Source organism: Macrobrachium nipponense, chromosome 9 (assembly GCF_015104395.2).
Source record: "Macrobrachium nipponense isolate FS-2020 chromosome 9, ASM1510439v2, whole genome shotgun sequence".
NCBI classification, from domain to species: Eukaryota; Metazoa; Arthropoda; class Malacostraca; order Decapoda; family Palaemonidae; genus Macrobrachium; species Macrobrachium nipponense.
The window spans coordinates 79895777-79909215 of NC_061110.1; the positions used below are offsets into that span (position 1 = coordinate 79895777).

The 13439-nt window shown below is 37.8% G+C and overlaps 1 protein-coding gene across 15 annotated transcripts in view; it reads right to left on the reverse strand.

Annotated features, from left to right (window-relative positions):
• Window positions 1–935: 935 nt before the first annotated feature.
• Window positions 936–13439, reverse strand: part of LOC135218482 (uncharacterized) — a 1465909-nt gene continuing 1453405 nt past the window's right edge. For all 15 annotated transcript variants that reach the window (XM_064254810.1, XM_064254812.1, XM_064254817.1 and 12 more), the window contains one exon: window positions 936–2342. In XM_064254810.1, the coding sequence (XP_064110880.1) occupies window positions 972–2342 (1371 nt within the window). In that variant the 3' untranslated portion in view covers window positions 936–971. The remainder of the gene's footprint in view (window positions 2343–13439) is intronic.

The following is a 13439-nucleotide window of genomic DNA, read 5'->3' on the forward strand; positions in this document are numbered from 1 at the left end:
GGAAATATGAAGCGATGATAAATGAACCTACAACTGGAATTTCATTTTGCTTACATTTAACCACGAAGCTTAGATAGTATTTTCTGCCATTCCTACAATAACGTGGGATAAACTTCTATACTGGTGTCAACAAGACGACTGAAACCTCTTTACTCTCAAGTGCCAAGGACTAACAAAACAAGGAGTTTCACTTTCGAAACGACGCAAGACTTTACCAAGTTAAAAATCTCATCAGATGTGTATTGCAATTATAAAGTTAATTTTTTGTAAGTAGTTTATGCTCGTTATTATTTTTGAACGGTCCTTAAATATAACAGGCCGTTACCTGGATTAAAACAAGCCCAGTTTTGGCTTGATTTCCTAAACTACGACTTACCTTATTAAGGACCACTCTTACAGGGACACAGGAATGCAAAATGCCATAGTGAGACTCGCGTAGTTTGTGATTCAAACACCACATATCCCGGGTTTCCCGAGTTGCAACAAAAACTCAGCTGATAGTGACTGCTGCCGTTTCCCTGCAATTACTTGATTTTTTTTTTCTTACTTCGGATTTTATTGTTACACATACTCATACTCTTACTCTAATATTTTGATCCCTTTTTTATTGCCCTTCTAACCAGTTACCTTAGCCTTGCTGTCTTTACACTGGTAGGTGTAACGTTCTGTAAGGGCATCCTAATCTAGTACCTATTTTGAGTTCTATGATTAAGTTTAGGGGTAATCTCACAGCATTTAAATTCCATAACTTATTGTTATTAATGAAGTTAAACATAGAATTTAGACCAAAGACCAAGCATTGCTATGAGGTCATTCAGTGCAAACTTAATTAACATCATATATCTTTATTCTATTCAGTTTTCTGCTCAACAAAATCAAATGGAAACCCTGAGTAATGCATGTTAAGGATGTAGGAGTGAAACGAAAACACAAGACACACCAATAAAAACATGTATTTCATAAAACTTCTTTTATATAAAACTCTCATCTCTATCATTCACACCACTTTGTTTTTTCTCTTTGTCGTGGTACAAGTGAAAGTGCTTCTCATCAGCGAACCGGAGCCGTGGGGAACCGCTGTAACGGCGCTGATGCTGAGGAGGGTCCTCGCAAGGTTCGGGTTCCGGTTCGGGCCGAGGGAGTGAACCACTGAAGGGTAGGTCAAAGCGACGATCAAGTGAGCGGTACTTCCTAAGAACTTCCTCCTCCGCTTCTCCGCGGGACTTCGAGGGACGTGGTAAGGATCTGTACGTCCCCCCTCCATCAGAACGTCGCATTGGCTTTTCGTAGTGACGACCTACAGAGGCACTCATACTCGGAGACCTTTTCATGATTGAGGTCGGCTGGTCGTAGTCGCCACTGCCAATACGAGAGGGGAAGGCAAAGACATGTCCCTGATCCCTATCCCTGTCCCTGTCACGGTCCCTTCCGAGATCCCTGTCCCTTCCTAGATCTCTGTCCCTTCCCATATCCCTGTCCCTTCCCATATCCCTGTCCCTTCCTAGATCCCTGTCCCTTCCCATATCCCTGTCCCTGTCGCGGTCCCTTTCCCTTATAATGTCCCTAGGGTGATCCCTACTAGATTCTCTTGTAAGCGCTCTGTGTTCTCTCATTTCTCTCCTAGGATCCCTGCCGTATTCCCTAAAATCTCTGTTAGAAAAGTCCCTTGCTGAATAAGGAGGGGAAGTGATCATGCTGCTATGGTAGGGAGGATAATAGTCCAAGTCCCTCTGCACGGATGAGTTTGGTGAATACTGGCGATTCATAATGCCCCTACAGTCTTCCCCATCGTCCAAAGACCTGTATCGCCTGGGAGGCAACTCCATCTCATGATATCTAGAGAGGGGATCATGATCCGCACCGTAGGATGTGCGCATGTCCGAGTAAGAACCACGGTGAATGTAAGGGGAGTGCTTGACGTCCCCATTGGGATCTTTCATGGCTCTTCTCCTGCCAGGATATACATCATAAGAGTTTCTTGGCACTTCACTTTTGTTCACCAAAATACCACTTTGAGCCTTCGGTGGCTCCACAAACAGGACAGTCCTGCCCTGAGAACTCTTCTCAGAGCGACCGTTCTCCTTGATGATCGGTTGCAGTGTCTTGGAAGGCTGGCGGATGATGGGCTGGAGTGGAATAGCTTCTTTGGTGTGAGGTGTTTGTGAGGAGTGAGAGGTGTGATGCGCGAAGGAGGAGGGAGATGTTTCTTTCATATGGGATGACTGAAGCTGGAGAGCATCCTTAGGATGAAGAGAATCCCTTTTCACAGAAGAGGATTCTTGGAAAGTTGGAAGGGCACTTGAACTGGCAGCTGCAGTAATGCCCTCTAGGGATGGTGGTTTCTGAAAAAAAGATATGAATTAATGGGATGCACAAAATCCTGTAAAAAGATAAAAATTAACATCAGTTATTGACAGACCAAACAGAAAATAGTGTCTGCTAAGTAAAACACAACTTTAAGATAATTATTACAGCAGGGTTAAAAGCTGGACGAGCAGTATGCTTTCAAATTTAACCACTGTGCCATTACTGATCGACTCTGTGATAATCGTAAATGAAATAAACAAAAGTATCCTAATCAATGCACCCATAAACTCAAATTTGCCATGAAATAAACAAAACATTGATTTCTAACACCACTGCCTGCACTAGGTGTCAGGGAGAAAAATAATTCAACATTAAGTTATAGTTCTGAATGTGTATATGTATGTAGTAAAGAAACTTTGAAGAGTTAATGTGTTTAAAGAAAAAATATTGATAAAGTATATTTAAAACAACTAGGACTTGGATGGCTATAGTGTTTGTCTGATTGGGGAGACTCGTAAGGCAGGGGCAGAGTAGTTCTTTTTGTAAGAATAAGAATGTTGGGACACATGAACTAGTCAAGATATATTAGTTCAAGGGCTGCCTAGCTCAATTTGATCATGGCAAAAATATAAACAAAACTGTGATAGCAAGTGTATGTGGTCAGGAATGGAAAACAGATGAGAATGAAAGACAGAGAGCCTAGGGTATAACATTTCTCCTTTTCCTTTCAGTATTAAAAATAATGTGTATATTCAATGACAGTTGTAGTTTATTATTCAGTACTACTGAAGTAAAAGAAAAATTAAAAATAAAAATTTGCGGTTGCAGTAAGTTATATGGTTTACACACCATTGTGCAATAAGTTTCCAGACACTCTCACTCTCCCAAACATACAACGCGTAAACTGGAAAAAAAATCGCAAAACCATTTTGAGGTTTACTATATTCTCAATATTTCCGCTCACAAGTTCCAGATGTATGACTACAGAGAAAATTATAATTTTGGGCATGCAAAACTATAACTTATAATAGTAACAGATCATAGACAACTTGCTTGCAAAACCAGACCGATTCTCTCTCTCTCTCTCTCTCTCTCTCTCTCTCTCTCTCTCTCTCTCTCTCTCTCTCTCTCTCTCTCTCTCTCTCAAATATGGGAATTTAGTAGAAATAAAATCCATTGAACCTCCAGTTCACTTTTTTCCCCAAAACAAATGAAAATAGTTTTCTAACTGCTCACTTCCCTTGTCATGGCCGGCAGCTGTTCTGAAAATCAAAGTTACACTTTTCCATTGATGTTCAATATATTTCCCATGCAACCTCGCAAACTTTACATTTTTACTTGAATTCCTTTTCAATGAAACGTGGATGTTACACATTATCAAAACTTCACTCGTCTTACTACAGAGGTTAACATCCCATTTCGAAAAGTATCATTTCAAAACCAGATGATTTATTAAAGGGTTCAAGTGGGCGTCTGCGTGTTTCGAAAGCCACTTGGTAAGATCCAGTAACATTCAAAACAATTATTTTAGTGATATGTAGTTAAGAGTAAAAAGTAGATTGCAAAGGCGGGGAGAAATTGGGCTTCTCGTTGCAGATGAGTATGATTTTTTGTCCCCTTTCAATATTTTATCTTTTATTTCCAATCTAAGCGGGATACTTGATAAAATTCTAGGTTTCCAATATACCGTAATATAAACAAAATACATCCCGAGTGTATACACTATTATTTTACTTAATATTCAATGACCTGACCACACACTGGTAAAATATCAACTTTAGTCATGGGATCTCAAACGAGGCATGTCGCCAAAAAGACATAAACAATTTGAGTTAGATTAAAATAGACATCATCATTATTGATTTAAGTCTCGTGTTCTGGAGAAAACTCAGTATATTATATCAAGGCTACTGGAAAATCTATTATTGCAAGAAACTAAGAATCCCAAGTCAGTAAGAAATAAATTTCTTATCGTTACTGGCTCGCGTCGTAAGAAAATTGAATGAAATCCTCATTGTAACTGAAGAAAGTTATATTTTAGAGCCAGTGTTCAGGGCGAATGAGAAAGAGAAAAGGTATCTGGGTACAAGTAAACAGAACACTAGCAGGATTAGACGAATACCACCATTGTAAACTGGTACAGAAAAGACCCAAATCATTTCTGTATTAACACGCATAAATCATTATAAATGAGCGTACAGTTCAACTGCAAACCAACAGGGGATCCTTTTCACACGAAGGCAGCGTTTAGCCGCGGTCTGTATAGAAATGGCCTCAATTAAGGTATCAATGAGATTAACATTTTTCACCACCATTCCAGTCTTCAGCGACCTTTTACCAAAATTGGTAGGCAGGTGAAGGCCGCGATCTCGGAAGGGCGACCTGAGCCCGGCGGATAGAAAAACGTGACCGTCATAAGCTATTTCCAGCCAATTCTCTTTCTCTTTTGATGTGGCTGATCCTCGCCATTAACCTGCGCAAATGGCCGATCAAAAGCGCGCGTGATGAAGAAAGAGCGCCGCGAAACAAAAGATAACAAGAGGATTATTAAGAAAACGTTAATGCAGCAAGAAAACGAGGCGCAAAGTCATGAGAGATTTCGCGAAGTAAATATCCTCACCTGAGAAGATAAATACAAAGTGAAACGGGATTGAATGGAGAATAAATACGAGCTAATGAAAATTGGGGAGAGCATGGAGAATATGAAAACTAATGAAGGAAATACGTTCAACAAAAATAAGAGAGACCAGAGGTTCACTGAAACTGATTAGTGACGCATACGAAACTCGGCAAGAGGAAAGCAATTCAATGAGCAGTGAAGAATGAAAGGCAAAGAAACGCGTGACGTAGCTACAGGTAAAACGTTAGAAACAAAACACCTTATAAGAGAAAGCAATGGCAGAACTCCCCAGTAGGAGGATAGTAGTGTCGGTTCTCTGCAGATTCCCTTCGGCCCCTAGCTGCAATCCCTTTAATGCCTTTTACTGTACCTCCGTTCATATTCTTTCTTCCATCTTACTTTCCACCCTCCCGTAACAACTATTTAATGGTGTAACTGCGAGATTTTCCTCCTGTTACACCCATCAAACCTTTTTACTGCCAATTTCCCTTTCGGTGCTGAATGACCTCATTGGTCCTAGCCCTTGGCTTTTGGCCTATATTTCATATTCTATCATATTTCAATGACAAAACTATGAGAAAAGTCATATACAGGCGCAGTTCAGACTGAAATGAAATATAATGTATGGGAGCAATAATTGAAAACGACAGATCTTAAATGTCTCATCCATAGTTTTGAGGTCCCCGAGATAAAATCGTGACACTCCCAATGCCCTTCGAGTCTAAGTTCAGCCCCAATTGGGAGTGGGGTGAAAAGGGGTGGGAAGGGGGTGATGTCAAAATAACCGAAAACAATAAATATTGATGTCTAATCCATAGTTTTTGAGGTTGCTGAGATGAATAGTGACACTTCTGATGCCCTTTAAGTCCAGCTTTAGCCATGATAGGAAGGGGGGGGGGGGTGAGATGGGGGTGGGAAAGGGGTGATATGTAAAAATAACCGAAAATAACAGATATTAGTGTCTAACCCATAGTTTTTGAGATTGCTGAAATGATTAGTGACACTCCCATAGGCCTACAAGTCCAAGTTCAGTCCCAATAGGAAGGAGGGGTGGGTAGGGGATGACATGTAAAAATAATAAAAAAGACGAATATTAGTGTATAATTTATAGTTTTCAAGGTTGCTGATTTGAATAGTGACACTCCCAATGTCCTTTATATCTAAGTTCAACCCTGATAGGAAAAGGGGGTAGGAAGGTGGTGACAGCTAAAAATAACCCAAAACTACAGATATCAGTGTCTAATCCATTGCTTTTGAGGTGCTGAGATGCATAGTGACACTCCTGATGCCATTCAAGTCCAATTTCAGCCCCCATAGGAAGGTGGGTGAGAAGGGGTGAAAAATAAAATATAAAAAATATAGGATATTATGTCTAATCCATAGTTTTTTAGGTCTCTGGGATGAATAGAAACACTTCCTGTTGCCCATCAAATCCAAGTTCAGCCCCAACAGGAATGGGGATGAGAAGTGGTGAAATATAAAATGTCAAAAATGCTGGGCAATGTAACTAAAGCAATAATCTTCACAGAGAGAGAGAGAGAGAGAGAGAGAGAGAGCGAGAGAGAGAGAGAGAGATAGAGAGAGAGAGAGATTTCTCAGGTGTCATTCAGTTTTCCTGGGCAGTGCCAGGTTGGTCAGCTAGTATATATATATATATATATATATAATATATATATATATATATATATATATATATATATTAGTAAAGGTACACTTATCGTAATTATTTTCATTAAAGAGTATGCTGTATCATGGATATATCAAAAGATGTCAGTGAAAAATTGCCACCAAAATTTTATGACTTCATTTTTAATAAGCCAGGTCGCTGATTTTCTAATAAGGGTCGAGTTTATATGAAACTATTAAACGGGGCAACGTCGAGCTCATTACAAATTCAAAACAAGATAATGATGAGAAATGCACATTCCTAGATCTTAAAATATATATTTCAATTTTAATTTTGGAGAAAAACAAGAGATTTAAAAAATAAATAAAATACGTACGGAGAAATGCGCCGATGGAGAAAAGAATGCTAACTAAGCTGCATATCACAGGTATTTTGTAGTTTTTGCGAATTTGTCCAAGACTCTAATGAGATATTTTTCACAAACAAACTGCTACTCAAGTAAAATCAGTAAGCCTTACTATATAATTTGAACTTTCTGTATATCTGACAAAAGAATTTATGGTTACGTTTCCTTGAAACCCATTACATCTTTAATCAAAAAACTTTAATTTTTGGCATCTCATGCTAAAATTCTACTAAAATGTCATTCTAATATAATTATTGTCATCTTCTTTGCTGATCATGATACTATGGCAACATAATATTATTTACTTCTTATTATTTTAATTCAAAATGAAGAGGCGCCAAGATCATGTCGCGCATTCTCCTTAGGGAAATGACCTTGCACTGACCTCTGACCTTCAGGCCGACAGCAATGATGTAACGCTTTTTCATCGTGAGCAAACCATACTCAGAATTCAATAACAATAAACAACACATTCCGTCGTATCTCCGCGTAATCTGACCTTTAGACCTGAAACAAGTATAGACCAGGAGGCAATGTTCGTGGAAGAATATAAACCGAAGTTCCTTGTATTATTCAGGACAACATAGCGAGGCGGAGAGCTACATATTGAGGGCGTTTCCTTATCCTCCCAATTATAGCAAGCAAATCCGAAGTTCGCTTAGATATTCATGCTGAATTTAGCGGGATGTGGCCCTCAGGGGTCCAAGGACGGGTACGAAGGAGACGGGATGCATCGGGCCTAAAATGAAGCGAGTCATTTTTTTTATTCAAATTGTATATATTTCTCCAAACCGAATGAGGCAAGTCTTTTAACGCGTTGCAGATGCTATGCTTTTAATTTATAACTCTCTCTCTCTCTCTACATATATATATATATATATATATATATATATATATATATATATATATATATATATATATATATATATATATATAGTGTCTGTACAATAGTTTGTCATGAATGCTGCATAGTGACAATCTATACTTTCAAATATTAAATGACGAATAGTCCATTATTATCGAATTCCGTGAGCCCCAATAATACTTCGAATCCAAAGGGAGCCTTTATACATAAAAGCGCACTTACAAAGACTCATACCACCTGTGAGTTACTACATGGGTAACAGTAAACTAAATGAAATATAACTGTTTGCAATATTCCGGTAGAATTTCGGATCTCTAAATTATTCCCAAAGTACAGTGAATTCAGTATTGAAGGGGTATTCGTGTCTTTAGACGCCTTTTCCATTTCAGAGTGGGCGGCGACTGTTACCCTTCGAGTGTTAAGTAAATATTTATGAAATGAGGTTACTGTCTCAATGTCTCTTCACTCCACTGATCGAACGACAAGAGCAGCAGTATAAAACAGACACGATAATGTCATGGCAGGATGTTGAAGATAGAATCTCCATGAATCGTTCAGCAGTCCCAAGATCCTGTTCCTTTCATAATTAGAAGTTCCGCTTGACCGGTGAGGTTAATTGATTACCTCCAGCGACGAGCACCTCTCAACGGAAACAATGACAGGTAATGTCTGAGATGCAGCTCGGCCACGCAAGGCAGAGAGAAATCACGTTAAGCTTATCCGCTTTGGTGATGACAGACTACTCCTTACCGAAGGACGATTATATAGATCTGGTAACGCACAAACCCTGAGGGTGAAATATTTTTAAACCTCAAGATCGGGAAGAAGCGTTCAAAGGTTCCATTGTTAGTGAGAGGAAAAACGTAATATTTTATACGGACTTTGAAGACAGACATAAAGCCAGAAGCTTTAGAAAATAAATAAGGTGAAAGGGGAGAGAGAGAGAGAGAGAGACGTAATAAGTGCGCCGAAGTTTCTTTGGCGCAATCGAGTTTTCAGTACAGCGTATAATCAAGGCCACCGAAAATACATATATCTTTCAGTGGTCTCGGTATACATAATGCCGTATGAGCCACGGCCCATGAAACTTTAACCACGGTCCAGTGGGCACCTTTCCTATAGAGTTGCCAGACGCACGATTATGGCTGAATTTCACCTTAAATAAAATAAAAATTACTCGGACTTAGAGGGCTGCAATTTGGTATGTTTGATGACTAGGGGTGGATAATCAACATACCAATTTGCAGCCCTCTAGCCTCAGTAGTTTTGAAGATCTGGGGGCGGACAGACGGACAAAGTCATCTCATCCATTTCACGTTACTGTCATTTATAACTGAGTAAAATCAGTAGTGAAAGTGATTTACTTTCTATGAGCAAGACTGGGCACTTACGAGGCTAATTTGTTTGATTTGCTTAAATATCTGAGATGCAATGGATGGAGTGGTGCTATGCTTAGCAGTTGCTCTGTACTAACACCAATTAAGGCCGTGTCATCTGAAAAATCACCCATTCAACACTTCATTCACAATCCATCTTCTTATCTCACAAATTAATACCTGTTCCTCTTGTTTCCTCTCTAACTTCAAGCATCAATCCATCCTTATAGATATTACATAGCCATGGAGGTTTATCCCATCATGAGAATTTTACAGCTCTCTGATTACTCTTATTACCACACATCAACAGATAGATAAACACTGTGTATCTATTAATTGCAAATAAGCATTTTGTAGGTTCAACGTATGCCTCATATGGCCTTTCCCCTTACTTTCAAACGTTTAATGTCTATAATTATTTCATTAAAAAACCCTCGTAGAGGGTGGCACCAGAATGGCACATTCCTAAGGTTTTTCAACTTTTCATTCGGGATGAGGTTTCAAGCCTCACACCCTTCTTCTTGATCCCAGCAGATGCTGTGGTACTTACTTATTACAGTGGTAGTTAGGTGGATGGTAAGCTGGGAGCGAACTATGGATCTATTAATCTTGCTATACATAATACTATATACAATTAGGAGACTCAAGACTCTTAGCATTACTTTTCTGACTTACTCCTCAACAGATGTGTATTTAGGTATGTATGCTTTATTTTGTTTATTTATTTAGCATTTTCAAGTGTAATTCTCTCTCTTCGTTTGGTTTTCGATATTTTTCTTTCACAAACTTCCAGTCATTATACAAGGACATGAAATTTTTCATTTCCTTACATATTTTGGATTTTTTTTCTCATTAAAACCTCTTTTCCAAAATGTGGACATAAAACTCTTGGATCTCAGGTGGGATTAGAAACCAAGCATTTGAAAAACATGACTCCATTAACCCACCCAGCTATGATTAATGATTAAGTCCACATACACATAAATATATAAATATATGTATATATTGATATACATAAAATATATATATATATAGATGTATATATATATATATATGTGTGTGTGTATAACCTTTCCAGTTACATCAAGACTGTGGAATGTTATGTGTGCTTATCTATCTAATATATATAATATTTATATAATTAATATGTATATATATATATATATATATATATATATATAGATATATATCTATGTGTGTGCTAAGTAGAGATATTAAGTAACAAGAACGCACTAATGGAAAACGTTGCAATAATGCTGACAAAACCGAGGGAATGAGTTTTATACAGAAAAAAAAAAATAAAAAAAAAAAAAAAAAAAAAAAAAAAAAAAAAAAAAAAACAAGGGAGAAAGCAGGAACTGATCTGAAATGTCCTCTCCCAGCCTGAGCCCCAAACATAATATCGTAGAGCAAATAATAAGAACCTAGTGTAATTTGTAAAGTCAATTTGCGGACGTCCGTATTATCGTAAAGCCAGATGGAGTCACCGGAACGTGGGTAGTGACTGAAAGTCTTTAATGGAAGCAATTTTGCAATAAGGTATTTTGGGTGATTCTCTGTAGTCCTAAATATTGCGAGGAGTGTAAAGCCATTCAATTCTAAATAATAATTTTAAAATAAAATATAGGTCTAGGTCTCCAAATCCCAAAAAAGCAAGAGCGCCGATAACAGAAGAGACAAAAAAGGCGCATGAAGGCCGCAAATCTTCTCCAAGGCCGACCAATAAACCTCTTCTACCTAAAAGGTGTCTTACACCTGGATCTCTTCTCAATCCCAAATAACTTTTTTTCTTCAAAAATTCCCCCAAAAAACTTCTTGGGTAATCCTGCTAAAAACGAGGCTAACTATCAGACAGACAAACGAACGGATTAAAAAATAATCCTTCCCGAAAACGGAAGTAACCAGAAAGGCTAATTATCTGGGACTACCAGACTTCCCCCAACGCACTCAGCGTAATTACCCAAGTACTCTGCGTCATTTGCGCTTTCTTTCACGAATAGTAGGAGATTACCATTTTCTGCATAAACACACCAGCCTCGTAACAATTACCAAAGCAGGTAACATCTCCCTGGTGGAGGTAAAAATGCAAAAGGGTAAGTGCGAGCAAGAACGCTATTATTATTATTATTATTATTATTATTATTATTATTATTATTATTATTATTATTATTATTATTATACTAGCGGAAGCCAAAGGGCGACTATTTGTTTTAGGCGCTTCCACAAAATACTGTCGGATGCCTTTAGGTGAAGAAACAAAAGTAAATAGAAAAATCAAGACCAAATACCTCTTAATATATGAAATGAAATTAAATACAAAGTTTATACAAAATGACTGACATCTAATAACTGACAGAACTGACACCATAAAATACAAATAATAAAATAACAATTTCTAAAAACAAGAAAAGGAAGAGAAGCGCGCAATCCTTAAAGCATTTGACCCAGACCCCAAGACTGCTATGTCACAGACCTGAGGCTCAGCTTCACGACAACTATTGGACAAGTGGCACCTAACATGACCTAGGAAACACCCACAGCAGAACAGGTATAGTCACTCATATAAGTTCATGGATGTCTCCTAGCATAAAGCTGAATTCCATCCAATCCCTTTCTGGACAACGGGCCAGTATAGTGACGTGAGACGGGCTCACACCGAAACTTTCTACAGCAGATTAGGTAGTTGAACATTTGGCCAGTTTCGCAGTCCCAGACACCTGTCATCCAGAAAGGAGTGAAATGGAAATCTCTCTCAAACACCCGGGCATCCATGAGGTCATGTGAGTGGCTGTACCACATCAATTAAGCAAAACATAAATAAGCAACAAAAGGCGGTAAAAAAATAACAAGAATACCGATGATTTTGAAAACAGGAAAACAAGTACTATAAAAGTCGGCAGAATCGCATACGATTCTAAATTTCCTGAAATGACGAAACCTGAACGATACTTTAGTTGAAGAATATAACAAGTAACAAATGGATAAAGACGTTAAAAAAACAGGCACTTGTTTTGAAGAAACAATTCTATAGCACGACTGAAAGGTTGCTATCAATTAATTACTACAAACCATTTCCTAAAAGTCTGTTCCCTTAAAAGATCTTCTAAAAGGACGAACAGTCAATAAAGCATTAAAACCAAAAAGACGGAGATAAAACGTAAAACCTACTTGACGAATACAAATAACTTCAATTACCATAAGAGCGGCGGAATGAAATAAAATCCACAACAAATGACAGTCAATTGCCTTCCAAAACGAAGTTAAAAACTCAAGAACTTCATTCTAAAGCAATCCACTATTTTCTCTCGTAGCCTGGGAAAGTTAAGAAACAAAAGCTCTTCAATTCCTTCAAGAAATATGGCGTGCGTAAAACCGATTTAGCAGAATAAGGAGAGGACAAAAAACTCCGTAGGAGAAGTAGTGACGTTAGTCCAACTCACATAATGCACTGTGGGCATTATTTGGTTATTTGCAGCGTCCTTTCCGCATGTACCTACTACCCCTTTCATTCCTTTTTACTACAACTCCCTTCATATTCTCTTTTATCTTACTCTCCACCCTCTTCTAACAATGGTTTCAACATTATTGTCAGCGATGAAAGACCTGATAGGTCGCAGCTCTTGGCCTATATTTTCTATTCCAATTTATATTCCAAAAACTATAAAGAGCTCCATTAATAAACAAATTCAAAATTAGATAAAACTAGTTAAAGAGTAACATATATAAACAATAATATCTCAATGCAAATTCTAAATCCATCTCCAAAACGGAAACAGTCCCAGGTCAAAAACAGCTAAGAGCATTTTGAGTTAAATGAAAGTAAATTCTGCCACCCTGCTGAAAAAATACTAAAAAAAATGTTTTCTTTTATTTTCAATCGAATATATATGCATAATCTTGCAAAAATTAGCCTGCTATGTGTCGAGGAAACCTGTTCATCAACACTGATAATGATAATTATGCGAGACAAAGATTCCCAAGGGTTTCCATCTACCCTCATAAATGAACAAAGGGAAAAATAAATAACAGATACATTGTCCCATGCAGTGACATGGAATCTTTACACGATTCGCTGCATTAATTTGGAGACTTAACTATCTCGCGTTAAAGACCTTAAAAAAAAGCACTCATCACTAACAATAATATTATACTTTCAACGTAGTATGCAAAGTTATGTACAGTAAGTACTTTGACCTCAATATAAAATACACAACACTAATGATAATGTTCTTGGAATC